A 22,971-nucleotide genomic window follows, 5' to 3' on the forward strand; every position below is an offset into this window, starting at 1 on the left:
CCCCACCAATAAGCAGGGAGGAAGCACGCGCGGGGCACAGGCGACACCTGTTGCAGTTCCCTGTTGCTGGGCACACGGCGTTGGCTCTGAAGGTGTTAAAGCGGGCAGATCCCAGGCCCATCTGTAAGCCATTAAACGCCGTTGCAGAGGAGGTTCCTTTCACTCGGCCCGTCCTGGCAGAACGCACCGGGTGTAAAATTCAAGGTGTTGGAATTTTCGCTTGGCGGCAGAATAAAGAGCCGCACGCCGCGCAGCGCAAGCCGTGTCGGTTCCTTTACGGAATATAAATGATTGGTGCGGCCAATGTGGCTTCAATTATCCGGGGGGCCCCCCTCTCCTCCCGCCTTCTCTGGAATGGGAGTCGGATGGAGGAGGAAGGTGCCGAGGGAAATGAGAGATTTGCAGAGTTAATATCCAGGCAGAAGCGGTCACCAGATGTTCCATCAAATCCTCTTTATCTTCTCTCGGCACCGCCAGACCTGCTGCTACGCGGTTCACGGGCCCGACGTTCAAAGACGTCCATTGTGGGCTGCTGATGGAGGGGTGCTGGTCACCGTCTTGGCTGCTCGAGTACCAACTCAACTTAGTACCTTTCCGCCCCGTAGTGTGAGACCTTCTCTTCTAGGTCAGCTTCTTGGGGAGCTCAAAAAACCGAATGGCAGAGGCGTGAGGTGGGAGGGTTCTCGGACAGGGACCTTCACGGTTGGCCCCTGCAAGTGCGGGAGGGTTCCTGGGTGCCGCCTGGAGCCCGATCGCGGCCAGACCTTCACGGTCAGCCCGGTCTAGTGCGGGAAGGACCCCCCCACACTAGTGTCCTCTGCCCCTTTCACATCACCCCCCGCCCCGTCCACATTAGTGTCCTCTGCCCCTTTCACTTCACCCCCCTCCCCCCACACTAGTGTCCTCTGCCCCCCCATCACTTCACACCACCCCCCTACATACTAGTATTCTCTGCCCCTCCTTTCACATCACCCCCCCCACACTAGTGTCCTCTGCCCCTTTCACATCACCCCCCACACACACTAGTATCCTCTGCCCCTTTCACATCACCCCCCCCCACACTAGTGTCCTCTGCCCCTTTCACTTTGCCCCCCCCCCACAGTAGTGTCCTCTGCCCCTTTCACATCACCCCCTCTCCCTCTACACTAGTGTTCTCAACCCTCCATCACTTTACACCACCCCCACAGTAGTGTCCCCTTCCCCCCCTCCCCCCATACAGTAGTGTCATCTGCCCCCTCCCTCGAATGGCAGTGTCCTCTGTTCCCCTTCACATCACGCTCTACAGTAGTGTACTGTACCCCCTACCCCACAGTAGAGTTCTCTGCCCCCTTCACATCATCCCCTCCACAGTAATGTACTCTGCCCCCCTCCCCCAACCACCCTGGTGCCTGCACACTTGCATATCTACCCACCTCTGTGCTGGCCCCTGCCATCACCTGTTGGGTGCGTTCCCAACTCTCCTTTATCTCTGTATCCCCTATCCCTGATGCCAGCCTGATACCCGCCAGTGCGTGGCACCCGGGGAGGACCCCCCCCCCCCATCTGCCTCAGCACCTGGGGCGGACCGCACCCCATCTGCCTCAGCATCCGCCCTGGTCACCATAGAGACTCGGGGCTATGGACCCCAGATTTGGGGCTAAAGCCCTAGAAGCCACCCCCTAGCAACGCCACTGGCTACTGTTGCCAAGAAGTGTCCTCTGCAGACTTGTGTGCAAGAGTTTTGGAGTATCCCGTTCCCCATTGTCCCCTCTTGGTAGAGCCTCTACAAACAATACATTTTAAAAAGACGACCCCCTACTGGTTATTGATGGGGAGTGAACGCACTGTTGTACTGCCTGGCTGCTAATCTACAGCTGGGAAGAGGAGGATCTGGGATGCTCTGTGCAAAACCATTACACAGAGCAGGTAAGTGTAACATCTGAACCTTTACAAACACTTTTAATATATTTTTTGTTTTGGGTTCTAATACCACTTTAAGTGACTGTGCCTTCATGTAATATACATTATTCCTGGGGGTTTATATGGACAAGCTCTGTGTATCCCTGGGGCCCCCTGCTGGCAGTAACTATCCTAACAGCTCTGTGTACTCAGGCAGGATTACATATTTATATTTTAATGTATTGCAAATATTCCCACAAGGACCAGCTGCCGGGTTCCTTGTTCAGACTGTTCCACCGCAGAGATCTGAGATTACCGTAATGTAGAATAAAATGTATTATTAGTATAATTATGAGCTGCTCTTAAAGGAGAACTCCACCTTCAATCATGCCAGGCATAAGATAAAGTGAGGTCAGGGAAGGTCACGTCACTGGCCCAGATTCAGGTAGCAATTGCGTCTGCGTAACCATAGTTACGCAGCGCAATTGCTTACTTGCTCCGGCGTATCGAATGCTCCTGATTCAGAAAGCTCGATACGCCGACTGCAGCCTAAGAAATTACTGGCATAAGGCTCTTATGCCCTCATATCTTAGGCTGCAATCTTACGCAGGCCGCTAGGTGGCGTTCTGATAGTGGTCAGCGTATAGTATGCAAATTGCATACTAACGCCGATTCACTACCCTACGCGAGCCCTGCGTACGCAGTTTACGTCGTTTGCGTACATCGGTTTTTGCGTAAGGCTGCCCCTTCTAATAGCAGGGGCAGCCAATGTTACGTATACCCGTCATTCCCGCGTTGCGAAATTTGAAATTTACGTTGTTTGCGTAAGTGAATCGTGAATGGCGCTGGACGCCATTCACGTTCACTTTGAAGCAAATGACGTCCTTGCGACGTCATTTACCGCAATGCACGTCGGGAAAGTTTCCTAACGGAGCATGCGCACTACGCTCGGCGCGGGAACGCGCCTAATTTAAATGATCCACGCCCCCCTACGGGATAATTTAAATTGCGCGCGCTTATGCCGGGCATTTTGCCGGAGCGCCCATGCAATTTGCGGAGCTACTGCTCCGTGAATCGCGCATAACGCAGGAAATTTATGGAGGCGCAGCGGCAAAACGGTGCGCTGCGCCTCCGTAAAAAAGGGGCAAAGCTACCTGAATCTGGGCCACTGTTAACTGTGCAAGTTGCTCTCTACACGTCTAAGTCCAGAGTATCACCTTAATGTTGATTTCACGTGACCACGGCTCCAGCATTAAGGAGTGTAGTCCACAGTGTCCCCACTAGGGGTGCTTTGAGCCCCGCCCACAGGCATCTTGGAGGCACCCCTGGAAGTTGGAACAAGGACTGCTAAGGCATGGAAGGGTGCAGTAGACATGTGCAATTCGTTAAGTTTCAAATTCGTTTTTTAACGAATTTTGAGAAATTCGTTAATTCCGAATTTTCGTATTTCCGAATTTTCGCGTTTCCGAATTTTCGTATTTTCCGAATTCTTGAATTTCCGAATTTTCGTATTTCCGAACTTTTGAATTTCCGAATTTTTCTATTTCCGAATTCGGAATTTCGGAAATTCGAAAATTCAGCAATACGAACATTCTTCGAATTTTTGAATCTCGAATTTTCGAAATTTCTAATTTTTTCATTTTCGAAAATGAAAACATTAAAAAGATCGAAAATTCGAAAATTAAAAAAAGCAGTGGAGGTCAATAACAGTCAAGCAGATTCAGGACCAAGGATAACAGACAGGGAATTATGGGGCCCCTTACACATCTTCAGGCATGGACCCCCTGGAGCAGAGACCCTGGAGGGGGGAGCTGCCGCCTTAAATTGAGAAGCGGGGGGGCCGTGAATTGGGAAGCGGGGGGTGCCACGTATTGAGAAGCGGGGGGGCCGTGAATTTGGAAGCGGGGGGTGCCACGTATTGAGAAGCGGGGGGTGCTGCCACTGCGAATTAGGTGCGAAGGAGGGTTGCCCTGGAGACCTCTGGGCCCCTTACAAAAAAATATATATATATAAAAAAAGGGGGGGGGTAACCTCTGGGCCCTTTAATAAAAAGGAAAAAAAAAAAAAATTATATAAAAAGAAAAAAAAATTACAAAAAAAAAGCGGGGGGGGGGTGCTGCCGCTGCAAATTGGGAGCTGGCAAAAAAAAAAATAGGGGGGGGGGTTGTCCTGGGGACCTCTGGGCTCTTTACAAAAAAAGGAAATAAAATATATATATATAAAAAAAAAGGGGGTAGCCATCCGGGGCCCTGGGGACCTCTGGGCCCTTTAATAAAAAGGAAAAAGAAAAAAAATATATAAAAAAGAAAAAAAAAAACGAGGGGGGGGTGCTGCCGCAGCGAATTGGGTGCTGGCAAAAAAAAAGGGGGGGTTGCCCTGGGGACCTCTGGGCCCTTTACAAAAAAAAGGAAATAAAAAAATATATATATATATAAAAAAAAGGGGGGGTAGCCACCCGGGGCCCTGGGGACCTCTGGGCCCTTTAATAAAAATAAAAAAATAAAAAAATGATATAAAAAGAAAAAAAAATAATAAAAAAAAAAGCGGGGGGGTGCTGCCGCTGCAAATTGGGTGCTGGCAAAAAATAAAATAAAAGGGGGGGGGGGGTTGTCCTGGGGACCTCTGGGCTCTTTACAAAAAAAGGAAATAAAATATATATATAAAAAAAAGGGGGTAGCCATCCGGGGCCCTGGGGACCTCTGGGCCCTTTAATAAAAAGGAAAAAGAAAAAAAATATATAAAAAGAAAAAAAAATTATAAAAAAAAAGCGGGGGGGTGCTGCCGCTGCAAATTGGGTGCTGGCAAAAAAAAAGGGGGGGTGCCCTGGGGACCTCTGGGCCCTTTACAAAAAGGAAAAAGAAAAAAAAATATATATAAAAAAAAGGGGGTAGCCATCCGGGGCCCTGGGGACCTCTGGGCCCTTTAATAAAAAGGAAAAAGAAAAAAATATATATATAAAAAAAAAAGTGGGGGGGGGGGGGAGCTGCCGCTGCGAATTGGGTGCTGGCAAAAAAAAAAGGGGGGTTGCCCTGGGGACCTCTGGGCCCTTTACAAAAAAAAGTCAATAAAAAAAAAAAAATATATATATATATATATAAAAAAAGTGGGGGGTAGCCATCCGGGGCCCTGGGGACCTCTAGGCCCTTTAAAAAAATATATATATATATATATAAACAAAAACATGTTTTTTATAAAAAAAAATAAAAAAAAGTGGGGGTTGCCATCCGAGCCCCTTACAAAAGAAATACAAAAAAGGGGGTTGCCATCTGGGCCCCTGGGGACCTCCAGGCCCCTAACAGGTGTACTGCCTGTACCCCCCCTGATGGCGGCCCCGATATCAGATACAAGCTGAAGGACCATCCGGCAATGACCCCATGCGGGGCCCATGGTTAAATAGTCCACTAGGCGCCAGTATCTGGCGGTGGACGTGCCGAAGAGAACGCGCCTTCCTCGTGAGGCACGACCCTTCTGGTGGCTACGTGATGTTCCTGACTTGTTTTTAGGCTTTTCCTGTATATACAAAGACTGTACCTTCAATAATCGGACCTTCTTCCCGCAGGTGGCCTCGCACTCTGGCGGGAATCTCTGCCTATCAGCCGTGCCTGCAGTATCCTTTCACAACCATCTCCAACAACGGCATTGGTCAGAAGGCTTCCCGTCGCTGTGATCGGTCGGGGCACTGGGAGGAAGGCGATTACTCCAACTGCCTGTACACCAATGACCTCACCAGGATTCTCTACACCTTCGTACTGGTGAGTAATACATCCGACGATTATCGCTCATCGACTTCTGTCCTTTAACTCTGATTACTGCCCTATGAAGAGGATTGGACTAATGAAATGTTTGTCTGCCCAAAACTCCGCCCTCTACACTATATTGTCAAAAGTATTGGGACGCCTGCCTTTACACGCACATGTAGGTAGATTCACAAAGAGTTAGGCCGGCTTATCAGTAGATAAGCCGGCCTAACTCAGAATCTACGCCGACGGATGTTTAAGCGTATGCTCAAACAGAGATACGCTTAAACATATCTAAGATACGACGGCTTGCGCCGTCCTATCTTAGATTGCAATTTTTCGGATGGCCGCTAGGTGGCGCTTTCTTTTGCGGTCGGCGTAGATTATGTAACTGAGGGGATACGCCGATTCACGAACGTACGCCCGGCCGCCGCAGTCGATTTACGCCGTTTCCGTAAGGGTTTTGCAGGCCTAAAGTTATTCCACCTATGAGGTGGAATAACAATGTTAAAGTATGGCCGCCGTTGTCCGCCGCGAGATTCTAAATTTTAACGTCGTTTGCGTAAGTCGTCCGCGAATCGGGATTTACGTCCACGTCGAAATCAATAGGCCCGTGCGGCGTACGCAACCGCAATGCACACTGGGAAATGTAGTCGCCCGGCGCATGCGCAGTGACAAAAAAACTTAAAAAACGTGAGGTCAAGCCTCATTACCATACAACACGCCCCCCTCCAACCCATTTGAATTAGGCGCCCTTACGCCCGCCGTGTTTACACTACGCCGCCCTAAGTAAGGAGGTAAGTGCCTTGAGAATCATGTACTTGCCTCTCTTACTTAAGGCGGCGTAGTGTAAACACGCTAGGCTACGCCGCCGCAAATTAGCGCGCCCCTACCTGAATCTACCCAATAAAACTTTAATGGCCTCCCAGTCTTAGTCCGGAGGGTTCAATATTGAGTTGGCCCCGCCCTTTGCAGCTATAACAGCTTCACCTCTTCTGAGAAGGCCGTCCACAAGGTTTAGGAGTCTATTGGTGATACAGGACATACACTATGTTGTCAAAAGTATTGGGACGCCTGCCTTTACACACACATGAACTTTATAGGCATCCCAGTCTTAGTCCGGAGGATTCAATATTGCATTGGCCCCGCCCCTTTGCAGCTATAACAGCTTCAACTCATCTGGGAAGGCCGTCCACAAGGTTTGGGAGTGTGTCTATGGGAATGTTTGTTTGAAAAAAAAAAACATTGCGAGCTGCTATATAATTCCTAGAAGCTGCCCAGCACTTCCCACACTTCCAAGTACAGTGGAACCTCGGATTACGAGGATAATCCGTTCCAGGAGAATGCTCGTAATCCAAAGCACTCGCATATCAAAGCGAGTTTCCCCATAGAAGTCAATGGAAACAAAAATAATTTGTTCCGCATTGACTTCAATTGCATGCAATACCGCATGTGGCCAGAGGTGCGGGGGGGGGGGTCGCCAGAGAGACTTGGAAACACTCGGAAAAGCCTGGGGACAGCTCGGCTGAAACCTTGGAAAGGCTCGGGAATGGAGTATTTGCTAATTTCTTCGAGCATTTCCGAACGGCTCCGCTCGGCTTTGGCGCCCCCCCACCTCAGGCCAAACACGGTACTGCACACCACAGTGGCTTGAATCCTTCCCATTTTGCGAGACAACACTCTTGCGGGGAGGAGCTACGAGGGGTATCAGAGTAAAGGGGGCTGAATACAAATGCCCCCCCCCCCCCACATACTTTTCACATATTTATTTTTAAAACATTTTGAAAACCATTTATAATTTTCCTTCCACTTCACAATTATGTGACACTTTGTGTTGGTCTATTACATAAAATCCCAATAAAATATATTTACGTTTTTGGCTGTGACATGAGAAAATGTGGGGAATTTCAAGGGGTATGAATACTTTTTCAAGGCACTGTACATTGTATATTGATAAGTGAGATATGATGTACAATGACGGTGTCTTTTCAGATGCCCGTTAATGCGTCCAATGTGTTGACCATGGCTCAGCAACTACGAATGTACACCGCAGAGACGGGCAGCTTCTCGGATATGATGGACGTCATCTATGTGGCTAAAATGATGGAGAAGTTTGTGGATTCGGTTGATCAAGTCAAAGACGTAAGAATAACTTATCGCAATCTATAAATTGGTAAATGACCTTGAGCATTTCCTGTGCAGTTGACAGTTTAAAAAATAAATAAAAAAAGTGCAGTTGAACCAGCCCAACAAGTTCATTAGCTCCAAAAAACAATGCATGGCAGCTTAAATGTACTATTCCATATATGCTATTAAAAAAAAATCACTAAAATAGCCGCAGTAACACAAGAATTTACACCGAGCTACGCATGCATAGATCTTGTGCGCTGGAATGACTGAGCAGGAGTGACATCATCCAGTGCCGGCCAATCAAGATGGCCACATTTTAGGCAGCTATAAATGCCGGCAGCCGCGAGCAGGGCAGGACTTAGGGTGGTGGGGGCCCCTGGGCTTAATAATCAGGGCCCCCTGGGGGGGGGGTGGGTTGTTACCGCCGACCGATCATGGTTGTTGAGGGGGGTGGGTGGGGTGGCTGGATCCGTCGACCGACCTATCGAAGCTGTTGAGCGGGTGGGAGGAAGTGCGCCGGCCGATCATACTTGTTGAGGGGGGTGGGTGAGGGGGCTGGATCTGTCGACCTATCGAAGTTGTTGAGCGGAGGGGGGGAGGTCACCGGCCAATCATACTTGTTGAGGGGGGATCCGCCGGCCGACAGACTGATCATAGTTGTTGAGGGGGGTGGGTGGGGGGGCTGGATCCGTCGATTTACCTATCGAAGTTGTTGGCGGGGAGGGAGGAAGTGCGCCGGCCGATCATACTTGTTGAGGGGGGATCCGCCGGCCGACAGACTGATCATAGTTGTTGAGGGGGGTGGGTGGGGGGGCTGGATCCGTCGATTTACCTATCGAAGTTGTTGGCGGGGAGGGAGGAAGTGCGCCGGCCGATCATACTTGTTGAGGGGGGGATCCGCCGGCCGACAGACTGATCATAGTTGTTGAGGGGGGTGGGTGAGGGGGCTGGATCAGTTGACCAACCTATCGAAGTTCTTAAGCGGGGGGGGCAGTGCGCCGGCCGATCATACTTGTTGAGGGGGGGATCTGCCGGCCAACCACCTGATCATAGTTGTTGAGGGGGGTGGGTGGGGGGGCATCATCCGCGGGGGCCGCAACCGCTGGACAGACTTATTACCTCTTCTCAGGGCCGCCTTCAGTAATTTTGGGGCCCCTTACACAGCTGCAGTGAAGGGGCCCCCTGGAGCATCGAGCGGGAGGCTGGGAGCTGCAGAGAATTACATCCATCCATCGAAGTTGTTGAGCGGGGGGTGCCGAAATTGCGGCGGACGTGGGATTGCCGCGATTGTCGCGAAATTGCGGGAGGGGATTGCCACGAATTTGCGGGAGGGGATTGCCGCGAACCGGGGATTGCCACGAAATTGCGGCGAAATTGCGGGAGAGGGTTGCCGCGAAATTCCGGGAGGCGTTTGCCGTGATTGCCGCGAACGGGGGGTTTTCCGCGATTGGGCCTGGGGCCCCCTATTGGGCGGGGCTCATGGGCATGAGCCCAGTCAAGCCCAATGGCAATTCCGGCCCTGCCCATGAGTAATATCGGACTGTTGAAGGAGAGGTAAGTATTTCATAATTACATTGTTTCAGCCTGGACTAATGTAAGTATGCATAGGCTATTCACAAGGGACCGATGTGGAAGCAGGGGGGGGGATCGCTGTAGTAGCTTCCACTACTACAGTAATTGCCGCTGTCTTCCAGGTCCCGTGCCAGGTGGCTGCATATTGACCACAGGAATCGCTCACTTGGCAGGGGTGCCATCAGTGCCGAGACAAGGTCATCTAGAGCCCAGGGCGGACATGCCAAACTGCACCCCCCCCCTTAAGATGTTTGAGTATTATGTGTCAGCAAAAATCCTCCCCCAAAAATTGATCACTAATCTGCATACCTACCCCCTAATCATGAATTCCCCCTCCTCCGAGTACAAATCCGCCCCCTGCTGAATTCCCCCCTCCCAGCACCAGTTGTTGCCCCAAATGTCTTTAATAGAGATGTGCACTGCCGAAAAATTTGTTCATTTTGGTTTTCATTTGATTCGTTTTTAAGCTTTTTTCGGAAATTATGAAAATTCAGAGATTCGGAAATTCAAAAATTCTGAATTCGGAAATTCAGAAACTTTTTTCAAATTTCCGAATTTTCGCATGTTTAAATTCGGAAATTTCGAAATTTTCGAATTTAGAATTTTCGATTTTCGAAAATTTCTAAATTTCCAAAAATTCAAATTCACATTTCCGAATTTCCGAAATTCAAAAATTCTGAAATGCAAAAATTTGGAAATTCGGAAATCCGAAAATTTGGAAATCCGAAAATCCCCAAATTCGGAATTAACGAATTTGTCAAAATTCAAAAAACAAATGCCCCTCCCCAAAAAAAGTCATACCTCCTAGCACAAATCCTCTAGCCCTCAAATTTCCCCTCCGAGTACACTTCCCCCCCCCCCCCCCACTCCAAATCCCCCCTCCTAGCACAAATCCACCCCCCTAAATTCCCCCTCCCATTCTCCCTCCCAACACAAATCATCCTAGCAATTCTTACCCCCTGCCACCCATCTCCTGGCAGCACCCCCCACCCCACCCCACATGAAACCACAGTGCCCAGGACAACCTCCTCTCCGTGAACACAAGGCAGTCTCTGATTGGACAAGATGGAGACCGTAACATCACTGCCCGCCTCTCCACCTCGTCCAATCAGAGAATGTCCTTTATCCATTGATAAAAGTGGGAGGTGTTCTGTGAATGGCGCCCATGCTCCAAACGGCAGCCTCACCAGCGCCCAACAAATGCAGCCTCACCAGTGCCCATAAATGCAGCCTCACCAGCGCCCATCAAATGCAGCCTCACCAGCGCCCATCAAATGCAGCCTCACCAGTGCCCATCAAATGCAGCCTCACCAGTGCCCATAAATGCAGCCTCACCAGCCGCCCATAAATGCAGCCTCACCAGCGCACATCAAATGCAGCCTCACCAGCGCCCAACAAATGCAGCCTCACCAGTGCCCATCAAATGCAGCCTCACCAGCGCCCAACAAATGCAGCCTCACCAGCGCCAATCAAATGCAGCCTAAACAGCCGCCCATAAATGCAGCCTCACAAGCGCCCATAAATGCAGCCTCACCAGCGCCCATAAATGCAGCCTCACCAGCCGCCCATCAAATGCAGCCTCACCAGCCGCCCATCAAATGCAGCCTCACCAGCCGCCCATCAAATGCAGCCTCATCAGCCGCCCATAAATGCAGCCTCATCAGCCGCCCATAAATGCAGCCTCACCAGCGCCCATCAAATGCAGCCTCACCAGTGCCCATAAATGCAGCCTCACCAGCCGCCCATTAATGCAGCTTTACCAGCGCCCATCAAATGCAGCCTCACCAGTGCCCATCAATGCAGCCTCACCAGCACCCATAAATGCAGCCTCACCAGCGCCCATAAATGCAGCCTCACCAGTGCCCATCAATGCAGCCTCACCAGTGCCCATTAATGATTGTTTGCTTGCTTCCATTCATTCGGGAGTCGGGACACAGACACACGCGGCTGCCTGCTGATGCTGAGACTTAGCTGCTTGCTGCAGAGAATATAGAGTAGGAACACCAGTGGCTGGGCGCCCTGGGCAGCTGCCTAGTTTGCCTAGTGGTAGCACCGGCCCTGATTGTGATCCTCTGGTGACAGATCAGAGCCCAAGGTTTGCGAAATAATAAGGTGAGGATATTGTTGGTTCTCTTTCAGCTGGCTGATGTGATGCTGGAGATGGCCAGTAACATGATGCTGGTGGACGACCACATCTTATGGATGGCCCAGGTGGAAGATAAAGCCTGCAGCCGCATGGTCCAGACCTTGGAGAAGATCGCCAACCTGACAGTCAGCAGCAGCTCTCAGGACCTCTCTGTGGTAGGCGGCGGCGCTCTTTTCTCCAATGTTTTCTGTGTCTAGTTTGTTTCGTGATCCCTAATCCATGGATGACGAGTTTGGATTACGGGTTGGGATAACATTTATTGGCGCTGTAAAATAATGCAATATGTTTTACTTTTTGCTATAATAAATATCCCCCAAAAAAATATATATAAAAAATTGTTTTTACCCAGTTTAGGCCGATACGTATTCTTCTACATATTTTTGGTAAAAAAATCGCAATAAGCGTTTATCAATTGGTTTGCACAACATTTATAGCGTTTACAAAATAGGGGATAGTTTTATTGCATTTTTATTATTTTTTTTTTTTTTTACTACAGCGATTTTTTTCATTACGGCGACATTATGGCGGACACTTCGGACAATTTTGACACATTTTTGGGACCATTGTCATTTTCACAGCAAAAAATGCATTTAAAATGCACTGATTACTGTGAACATGAAAATTGCAGTTTGGGAGTTAACCACAAGGGGGCGCTGAAGGGGTTAAGTGTGACCTCATTTGTGTTTCTAACTGTAAGGGGGTGTGGCTGTAGGTGTGACGTCACTGATTGCGCTTCCCTATATAAGGGAACACACAATCAATGACGGCGCCACAGTGAAGAATGGGGAAGGTTTACACACGGCTCTCCCCGTTCTTCAGCTCCGGGACCAATCGCGGGACTCCAGCGGCGATCGGGTCCGCGGGTCCCGCGGTCACGGAGCTTCGGAGCGGGTCGCGGGAGCGCGTCCGCGTCCCACGGCTGGGCACTTAAAGAGGACGTGCCCAGCTGTGCCATTCTGCCGACATATATGTGCAGGAGGCGGTCCTTAAGTGGTTAAAGAACTAATTCAGAACAAAACAAATTACACATGTCTAGCGCCTGACAGTTTGCGCGGCGCTTTATAATGTAGAGGGGGGGACAGTATAGTTACAATGCAGTTCAATACAGAAGGAAAAGGGGGGCCCGGCTCATGTAGCTTACAATCTAATGGGAGAAATATTACAGCTGGACTAGGTTTAGGTCCAAATGGCATTACAGTGGAACCTCGGATTACGAACGTAATCCAAAGTACTCGCGTATCAAAGCGAGTATCCCCATTGAAGTCAATGGAAATGAAAATAGTTTGTTCCCCATTACCGCAACTCCGGTGCCCCCCCCCCCACCTCAGGCCAAAGGCGGTACTGCACACCGCTGTTGCCTGAATCCTGCTTATTTTGCGAGACAACACTCGCAAACCAAGTTAGGATTTTTAAAAATACACAGCGCTCGTATTGCGAAACGCTCGTTAACCGCGTTACTCGCAATCCGAGGTTCCACTGTACTTTATACACTAAAGAAAAATAATTTTACATTTAGCAATTGAGTCTCATACTGCCAGCAGGGTTACAGTAGAATGTGCGGCTGTTTGAAAAGAACGAATACAGCCGTCAGGTTGGGGATCCTAGGCTAAGACTAAGGCCGTCTGAGGTAGAAACCTGTCAGCGGGTTGCTCTGTATCTACCTGCGCTTGTTTAATGATTTGGAAACATTTCTTTCGGTTCTAATTATACAATTATGTTAATTCTTCTCCGTACCTGGCAGAGCACTCGGAACATTGCATTGGAGGCCTTCCTTATCAAGCCCAACAGCTTTGTAGGACTGAGCTGCACGGCCTACCAGAGAAGAGAAGGGGGAAGAGTGGGCGGCGGCCACAAGCAGGACAGGGAGAGGAAAGAACAAGAAGCCCCCACACATACTGACCAGAGGCTGAAGCTCCGATGTACCACGGGACAAGCCAACGTCTCCTTGGCAAACTTCCACGTCAAGGTACCTAACTGAACGTAACGGCAAATCTTCACCGCAGCAGAACTGGAATCCAACGCGAGTTCCATTTTGGTTTATTCCTCTCACTTTCGGTTCAAGATGAATTCTTATTCCAGGAATGGATAATTTTACATAGTTACATTGGTCCAGCTGGATACAATGTAACCATATATATTCCATACCTGTGGAAATTACTGTAATTGGCATCGCTACTAAATGGCCAATACATCGATCTCCACCAGCTTCCAAGTCCCATGCCGATTGGCTGCCCTGCTGCATTCTAAACACATTCACTATTCAAAGAACACTTTATTTATTTATTTATTTATTACAGGTACTTACAGTATATAGTAGACATGTGCATTCCCGAAAAAAATTAGTTAGTTTTCGTTACATTTGTTTTTTGGTTTTTTTTTCTGAAATTCTGTAGATTCGGAATTTGGAAATTCGAAAATTTCAGAAACTCAGAAATTTGAAAATTCTGGAATTCGGAATTTCGGAGATTCAGAAATTAGAAAATTTGGAAATTCGGTAATTCAGGAATTTGGAATTTCGGAAACTCAAATATCCCAAATTTCCGATTTTCAAATTCACAAATTTTGAATTTTTGGATTTCTGATTTTCTAATCTCCGATTTTCGAGTCTTGTAATTTTGAATTTTCAAAATTTAAATATTCAAAAATTCTGAATTTCCGAATTTCTGAAATTTTGAATTTCCGAAATGTCGAAAATTCGAAAATTCTGAGTTTTGTAAATTTCAGACAATTTCCACAATTCCACAACATTTTCCACAATTCAGAATTTCGTAAATTAGAAAATTCTGAATTTCGTAAATTCGAAAATTCGAAATTTTGTAAATTAGAAAATTCAAAAATCCAAATTCTTAGATTTTCGAATTATGAATTTTAAAATTTCTGATTTTCTAATGTCCGATTTTCAAATTTTCGAATTTCCAAATTTCCGAAAATCCAATTTCCAAAATTCCAAAATTCTGAATTTCCGAAACTCCAAAATTCTGAATTTCCAAAACTCCAAAATTCTGAATTTCCGAAACTCCAAAATTCTGAATTTCCGAAACTCCAAAATTCTGAATTCCCGAAACTCCAAAATTCTGAATTTCCGAAACTCCAAAGTTCTGAATTTCCGAAATTCCAAAATTCTGAACTTCCAAATTTTGGAAATCCGAAAATTCGGAAATTGAAAAATTCGGAAATTTCGGAATTAACAAATTTAGAATTTTTGAATTTCTGATTTTCTAATTTCCGATTTTTGAGTCTTGTCATTTCGAATTTTCGAATTTCCAAAATTTAAATATTCCAAAATTCCGAATTTCTGAAATTTTGAATTTCCGAAATGTCATAAATTCGAAAATTCTGAATTTTGTAAAGTCGAAAATTCAAAAATCCAAGTTTTTTGATTTTCGAATTATGAATTTTTAAATTCAGAATTTTCGAATGATCAATTTTTGAATTTCTGATTTTCTAATGTCCGATTTTCAAATTTTCGAATTTCCAAAAATCCAATTTCCGAAATTCCAAAATTCTGAATTTCCGAAGCTCCAAAAATCTGAATTTCCGAAGCTCCAAAATTCTGAATTTCCAAAACTCCAAAATTCTGAATTTCCGAAACTCCAAAATTCTGAATTTACGAAACTCCAAAATTCTGAATTTCCGAAACTTCAAAATTCTGAATTTACGAAACTCCAAAATTCTGAATTTACGAAACTCCAAAATTCTGAATTTACGAAACTCCAAAATTCTGAATTTACGAAACTCCAAAATTCTGAATTTACGAAACTCCAAAATTCTGAATTTACGAAATTCCAAAATTCTGAATTTTCCGAAATTCCAAATTCCCTAAAATTCGTAAATTCCCGAAATTCCAAAATTTGGAAATTCCAAAATTCTGAACTTCGAAATTTTGGAAATCCGAAAATTCGGAAATTGAAAAATTTGGAAATTTCGGAATTAACAAATTTTTCAAAATTCGTTAAAAAACTAATTTGGAACTAAACTACTTGCACATGTCTAGTATATAGTGCCACCAATTTACGAAGCACTTTACAAATATATTGTACATTCCCATCAGCACTTGCCCTAAAGGAGCTTACAATCTAAGGTTGCTAAGTCAGATTCATACTAGGGGCCAATTTAGACAGGAGCCAATTATCCTCCCAGCATGTCTTTGGAGTGTGGGAGGAAACCAGAATACCCGGAGGAAACCCGCACAGGCACAGGGAGGACAAGCAAATTCCAGGTAGGTAGTGCCGTGTTGGAATTCAGACTGTGGTTTGTATTGCCTGGTTGAATGCAAAGCATTCTCAAATTGGAAAAGGCGGGGAGGTGGGGCAATGATGTCACAATTTTCACCTCATCCAATCAGAGAATGCTTTGCATCCCTTGAGAAAATCCAAGGCGTTCTCTTGATGGGACCCGTGCCATGTGGTCATTCATCCTGAGTAAGCAAATATCCATTGCTGGAATTGTAAAGTGGAATGTGTTGGACATTCTCTATGTTTTATTCTCTACAAGAAACGCATAGCCATGCTTCTCGTCTCTCCCATACCATTAATGAAACCAATGTTCCCTGTTCCTTTCAGAACAGCCTGGCCCTGGGCTCCGTCCAGCTTCCACCGAGCCTCTTTGCCTCAGTCTCATCTCCAACCTGCAAGCTGCAGGTCCTGGCCTTCAGGAATGGGAAGCTGTTTAGGAGCGTTGGGAATTCTTCTCGGCTGGCGGAAGACGGGAAGAGGAGAAGCATTTCCACTCCGGTCATCTTTGTGGGAACAGGTAACTAAATATAGCGAGAATTAATTACCGTATATACTCGAGTATAAGCCGAGTTTTTCCCGCACATTATTTTGTGCTGAAGAAGCCCCCCTCTGCTTATACTCGAGTCTCTCCGATCAGCCCCTGTGTCATGCAGTCAGATTGCGTCCAGTGTAACCCCGCCTCCTCCTCGTCCGTGATAGGCGGAACACTGAAGACTGACTCACTGCTGGGAAACCGAGTGTTCCGTCCATCACAAACGAGGACAAGGAGGAGGCGGGGCGGGGTTACACTGGATGGCTGCCCACTGCATGACACGGAGATCAGGTATGCAGATCGGCACAGTGAGGCTTGCAATGGGCACAGTGAGGCTTGCAATGAGCACAGTGAGGCTTTCAATGGGCACAGTGATGCTTGCGATGGGCACAGTGAGGCATGCGATGGGCACAGTGAGGCATGCGATGGGCACAGTGAGGCATGCGATGGGCACAGTGAGGCATGCAATGGGCACAGTGAGGCTTGAAATGTGCAGTGAAGCTGCAAATGGGCACAGTGAAGTTGCAGATGGGCACAGTGAGGCTGAAAATGGGCAAAGTGAGGCTGCAGATGGGCACAGTTAGGCTGCAAATGGGCACCGTGAGGCTGCAAATGAGCACAGTGAGGCTTGCAGTGGGCACAGCGAGGCTTGCAATGGGCACCGTGAGGCTGCAAATGAGCACAGTGAGGCTTGCAGTGGGCACAGCGAGGCTTGCAAATGGGCACAGTGAGGCTTACAATGGGCACAGTGAGGCTGCAAATTGGCACAGTGAGGCTGCAAATGGGCACAGTGAGGCTGCAGATGGGCCCCAAGAGGCTGCAAATGGGCACCGTGAGGCTGAAAATGGGCGCCGTGAGGCTGCAAATGGGCCCTGTGAGGCTGCAAATGGGCAGAAAAAAAATATTTCCGGAAATTCTGAAATTCAAAAAATTCGGAATTTGGAAATTTCCCATTTTCGAATTTTAGATTTTAGAATCTCGAGTTTTCGAAATTTCAAATTTTTTGATTTTCTATTTCTTTTTTATTTTTAAATGAAAAAAAAACTATTTTCGAATTTTCGAAATTCCGAATTTCGAAAATCAGAATTCCCCTTAGGCCAGAATGACATCTTCGGTGCTCTGAAGCCTCCTGAGATATGCACGTCATGTATCCCAGGATGCTTTAGGCTCCAATTATGTAGCCGGAGATGGGTGGATCCTGTGGCGCATCATCAGGGGTCGGGGGCCAGGCTGCCTGAACCATGAAAAAAGCACCTGGTGATATCAGCAACCAAAATGGCAGCACGGAACCCAGCATGTGACAGGCTTAGGCCGAAACGCGTCAGTTTTGGATGTTGTTACTGCTATATAATGGTACAATAACATTTTCTATGGAGAAGCTGTCGAGTTTCCGGCTTGTACATAGGTGTGTGCGCAGCCCATTGTATTATGGGTGTGACACCCCAAAGCTCAACTTCACGCCCCTTTCTCTGCAGCCTCAGCTGCACTGCACATGGAATAAATGGGAAGTGCTCTGTGCTGAGCAGCTTCATGTTCATTCACAAATTGAAGCGTAGTAATCACAGTTTTATATGCTTCAGCTGTGAATGAACACAGAGCGAGTGTGTTCACTATGTTCATTTAGAAAAGGAAGGGGCCAGCAAATTACATATTGACTGGCCCATGGGTGCAGAACGTGTGGCCTTCAAATTGTTGCGGAACTACAAGTCCCATCATGCCTCTGCCTCTGGGAGTCATGCTTGTAACTGACCACAGCTTGCAATGTCCCATTGGACTTGGAGATCCGCAACAGCTTGGGGGGGCACAGCGTGGGCAGCCATGGGCTAGCCCCTTCCCCTGTTCTCCATCCTGAAACAACCCCCATAACAGCCAGGGGTAGAGGAGAGGAAAGAAACCAGTAGCACTATGGGGGGCAAAACACAAAGAGAAGCCTGGGCAGTAGGGGAAACTGGCAAGGCACACCTGGCACACCCCACGAGCATGCCTATGGGCTTGTACTTGTTATGGAGCATGTGACAGTGGTGCACTGGATCACAGCAGGACAACACTGGATTCACTGGCCACGTGAGTGTGGGGGAAAAAGGGTAAGAGGGGAAAAAAACTGTGGCCCAGATTCTCAAAGGGCTTACGACGGCGCAACGCCATGTACGCCGTCGTAAGTCCTAATCTGGGCTGTCGCATCTATGCGACTGATTCTTAGAATCAGTTACGCATAGATATCCATTAGATCCGACAGGCGTAAGGCACTTACGCCTGTCGGATCTTAAATGCAATTTTTTTTTCGCCGCTAGGTGTCGTCGTTTTCCCCGTCGGGTATGCAAATTAGAAAAATACGCGAATTCCCGAACGTACGCGCGGTCGACGCAGTGAAGTTACGACGTTTACGTAAGATTTGCGACGCGTAAAGTTGCCCCTGCTATATGAGAGGCAACCAATGTTAAGTATGGCCGTCGTTCCCGCGTCGAAATTTGAAAATTTACGTCGTTTGCGTAAGTCGTCCGTGAATGGCGCTGGACGCCATTCACGTTCATGTCGAAACCAATAACGTCCTTGCGACGTCATCTAGCGCAATGCACGTCGGGAAATGTTAGGGACGGCGCATGCGCAGTACGTCCGGCGCGGGAACGCGCCTAATTTAAATGATCCACGACCCCCTACCTGGATCATTTAAATTAGGTGGGCTTGCCCTGGGGGATTTACACTACGCCGCCGCAACTTTACAGTTGTGAATAAAGCACTTGCCTGTAAAACTTGCGGCGGCGTAACGTAAATGACATACGTTACGCCCGCCCAGTTTTACGCCCAGATACGAGAATCTGGGCCAATATATTCAATAAAGAAGTATACAATATATACAAAATTAGGAACATACTGTAGATCACGGGGGAAAAACTTGAGATGTAAGGGACAGTAGGGAAGGGGGAACCAAGACTGGGATAAGGAATAAGGGAAGCAGGTACAAGGCAACAGAGTAGAGGATAAGGGTACAAGGCAGGAGCAAGATCAGGCAGGAATCGGTTTCAGGATTAATAGCAAGCAGTATCTGGTTAGCAAGACAAAACACTGAAGCACGGGGAACAGTGAAGGAGGGACTAAATACCCTCCCAGCAGCCAGCACCCAGCGGAGAACGATTACTGGGATCCACCGGCTGCCACAGTGCCACCAGCAGGTGATCCAGGTCCTGACAGGGGGAATGAGGTTCCTCTTTAAGAACCCTGGTTTTAAACTATTATAGCCAGATTCAGGTAGCTTTACGCCGGCGTATCAGTAGATACGCCGACGTAACTCTGAATCTACGCCGTCCTAAATTTAAGCGTATTCTGCAAACCAGATACGCTTAAATTAGGCTAAGATATGAGCGGCGTAAGTCTCCTACGCCGCCGTATCTTAGGGTGCAATTTTTCCGCTGGCCGCTAGGTGGCGCTTCCGTTGAGTTAGGCGTAGAATATGTAAATTACTAGATACGCCGATTCACGAACGTACGTGCGCCCGTCACAGTAAAGATACGCCATTTACGTAAGGTGTTTTCCGGCGCAAAAGTTATTCCAACAAATAGCTGGCCTAGCCAATGTTAAGTGTGGCCGTCGTTCCCGCGTCGAAATTTGATATTTTTACGTCGTTTGCGTAAGCGGTCCGTGAATGGGGCTGGACGTAATTCGAAAACCAATACGTCCTTGCGGCGTACTTTGGAGCAATGCACACTGGTATATGTACACGGACGGCGCATGCGCAATCACGTCGGGTCACCACCCATTTACATAAAACACTCCCCCTCATCCTCATTTGAATTAGGCGCGCTTACGCCGGCCCCATTTACGCTACGCCGCTGTAACTTAGGAGGCAAGTGCTTTGTGAATACAGCACTTGCCTCTCTGATTTATGGCAGCGTAGCGTAAATACAATATGCTACGCCGCCGCAAAGATAAACACATGTACCTGAATCTGGCTATTAGTTGGTAATGACAACAACTTGACTCTCTAGTTTTCTTAGCTCAAGCTTTTCCATCAATCAATTCTACAAAATATATTAACAATTCCTAAGTAGACAAGAAAGTCTGATTCATATCTTCAATATAATCCTCCAGGTGGCTGTGAAATGAGTAACCTCACCAACGCCGTCACTGTTACTCTCCGACACTTGGTGAACGGGTCTGACCCGCTCCCTGCCCACTGGAACTTCAGAGCCCTGGAAGGGTATGGAGGTTGGAGCTCCGAGGGATGCCAACTTTTGGCAGAGGAAACAAACATAACCAGCATGCAGTGTCTACAACTCAACAACTTTGCCATCCTGACGGTGAGAAAAAGTCAACCACCCTATCTCCATTGTTGTCTAGATCGGTGGTTCTCAACCTCAGTACTCAAGTACCCGCGGCGGGTCATGTTTTGGGAACTTCCCTTAGATCAGTGGTCTCCAAACTGCGGCCCTTTGCTTGCCTTTATACGGCCCTTGTGGAATTATTCCTGCCACTGCCACCAACAGTGGGACATAATTCTCTCCACTGACACCAACAATTGGGCATAATTCCTTCCACTGACACCAACAAGTGGGCATAATTCCTTCCACTGACACCAACAAGTGGGCATAATTCCTTCCACTGACACCAACAATTGGGCATAATTCCTTCCACCGTAACCAACAAGTGGGCATAATTCCTTCCACTGATACCAACAATTGGACATAATTCCTTCCACCGACACCAACAAGTGGGCATAATTCCTTCCATTGACACCAACAGTTGGGCATAATTCCTTCCACTGACACCAACAATTGGGCATAATTCCTTCCACCGTAACCAACAAGTGGGCATAATTCCTTCCACTGATACCAACAATTGGGCATAATTCCTTCCATTGACACCAACAGTTGGGCATAATTCCTTCCACTGACACCAACAATTGGGCATAATTCCTTCCACCGACACCAACAATTGGGCACTATTCCTCCTAATGACTCCAACTATTTATCCCTGCTAATACCAAAGATCGGTCATTCTTTACTCCAACTGGGCAAAGTCCGGCCCCCCTAAAGTCTGAAGGACAGTAAACTGGCCCTTTTTTAGAAAGTTTGGAGACCCCCTGCCTTGGATAAAAGAGTTCTTATCAATACCATGTCATTGATTTTGATCTAAAGGAGCCATGCAAAGTAAAGGAAAACCTGAAAACATGGCCCGTTGGGGGTACTTGAGGTTGAGAACCACTGGTCTAGATTTATCATTAATATTACTATTGATGGTGGAGGAATTGTCTTTATTTTTTTTGCATTTTCGTCTTGACAGGAGTTGAACACTTTCTCGCAGTCCACTCAGAATGGCACAGAACTTCTTCATCCCGTCATCTACACTTGCACAGCCGTGCTTTTGATTTGTCTTTTCACAACTATCATCACCTACATTGTGAACCACAGGTAGGTGCGGGGGGGCGGATAGGGGGTATTAGCAGGTTGACCTTGCGTTATTATAATAAAATTCATAGTCAACCATGATTGGACCAACTGGACATGTCATCATAGAGCTCAACGCTGGGTTATGCTCTGGAAACACCGTGCAAACAGGCATTGATCATTGCCCTCCGCTTCTGATGGGGGCCACAGTGAAGGACCTAAGTTTTCTTGATCAATTACCGTATTTATCGCGGTATAACGCGCCCAGAGGCGATTAAGTTCGCATGTGCTGCGCTATATAAGTTTTCATTCATTCATTCATTCAACTCGCTCCCGCGTATAACGCGCACCCCTAAAGTGGCCCCCAATCCTGTGGAAAAGAAGTTTTTTTGTACTTACAGTTTTGGTGTCTTGCGCGGCGTCCATCGGCGGCCTCGTCGGGTCCGGCGTCCTTCTGCGGCTTCGGGTGTCCTCTTCGGCGGGTCCGGCGTCCGTCTTCGGCGGGTCGGGTGTCCTCTTCGGCGGGTCGGGTGTCCTCTTCGGCGGGTCCGGCGTCCTTCTTCTGCGGCGTCCTCCCCGCTCGTTTCCCGCGCCGAGTTTGAATACTGCGCCGACATATACAGAGCGCAGTACACTCGTGTATTGTCGGCAATGCTCGGCTACCCGCGCTGACGTCCTGTATGTCCAGGACGTGAGCGCGGAAGGAGCCGAGACTGCCCGACTATACCCGAGTGTACTGCGCTCGGTATATGTCGGCGCAGTATTCAAAACTCGGCGCGGGAAAGCGGGTATCGGCGTATACCGCGCACCCACGATTTTGCCCAGATTTTCAGGGCAAAAAAGTGCGCGGTATACGCCGATAAATACGGTATATGGGAACTCTGTGATTTGTACCAACACCTACTGTCATTCAAAAGAGGATTATTTCAGTGCCCATCGCAAAAGCGGACCTTTACAATACATTTTCCTCCTCAACTCCCGCTTTCCTTTCACTATTTTGCATGATCCGGGCCTGTTCTCCATCCTCCATTCCACTATACTACACTCAAGGTGCCTCCTGGGATATGCACATTACATAACCCAGGAGGCTTCGCAGAGGCATAGCTTGAAGCTTGTGGGCCCCCGATGCAAAGGTTAACCTGGTCCCTGGGCTGTTCTCACCCCATGGTCCTCTCTATTCAGGATATGGCTCCCAGCCAATGAGAACAGAGGGGTGTGGACCGTGGAAGGCCAGTACTGGAGTGTGGCAGTACTTGGGGCAGATCGGAGCTGGACTTTGTGGAGGATATGATAATACGACAGGGAGGCTGCAGGGGCCCCCTTGAGCTAGGCGTGGGGTTGCAATTGTGACCCTTGCAAC

The 22,971-nt window shown here is 47.8% G+C and overlaps 1 protein-coding gene across 1 annotated transcript in view; it reads left to right on the forward strand.

Moving 5' to 3' along the window:
* ADGRA2 (adhesion G protein-coupled receptor A2) overlaps positions 1 to 22,971 on the forward strand; it is a 258,205-nt gene that overhangs the window by 225,318 nt on the left and 9,916 nt on the right. The window contains exons 9-15 of the mRNA XM_040342182.1: positions 5,438 to 5,630; positions 7,608 to 7,757; positions 11,457 to 11,618; positions 13,205 to 13,429; positions 16,026 to 16,215; positions 20,317 to 20,525; positions 21,508 to 21,635. Coding sequence (XP_040198116.1) covers positions 5,438 to 5,630; positions 7,608 to 7,757; positions 11,457 to 11,618; positions 13,205 to 13,429; positions 16,026 to 16,215; positions 20,317 to 20,525; positions 21,508 to 21,635 — 1,257 coding nt within the window. The remainder of the gene's footprint in view (positions 1 to 5,437; positions 5,631 to 7,607; positions 7,758 to 11,456; positions 11,619 to 13,204; positions 13,430 to 16,025; positions 16,216 to 20,316; positions 20,526 to 21,507; positions 21,636 to 22,971) is intronic.

Source organism: Rana temporaria, chromosome 3, assembly GCF_905171775.1.
Source record: "Rana temporaria chromosome 3, aRanTem1.1, whole genome shotgun sequence".
Classification (NCBI taxonomy): Eukaryota; Metazoa; Chordata; class Amphibia; order Anura; family Ranidae; genus Rana; species Rana temporaria.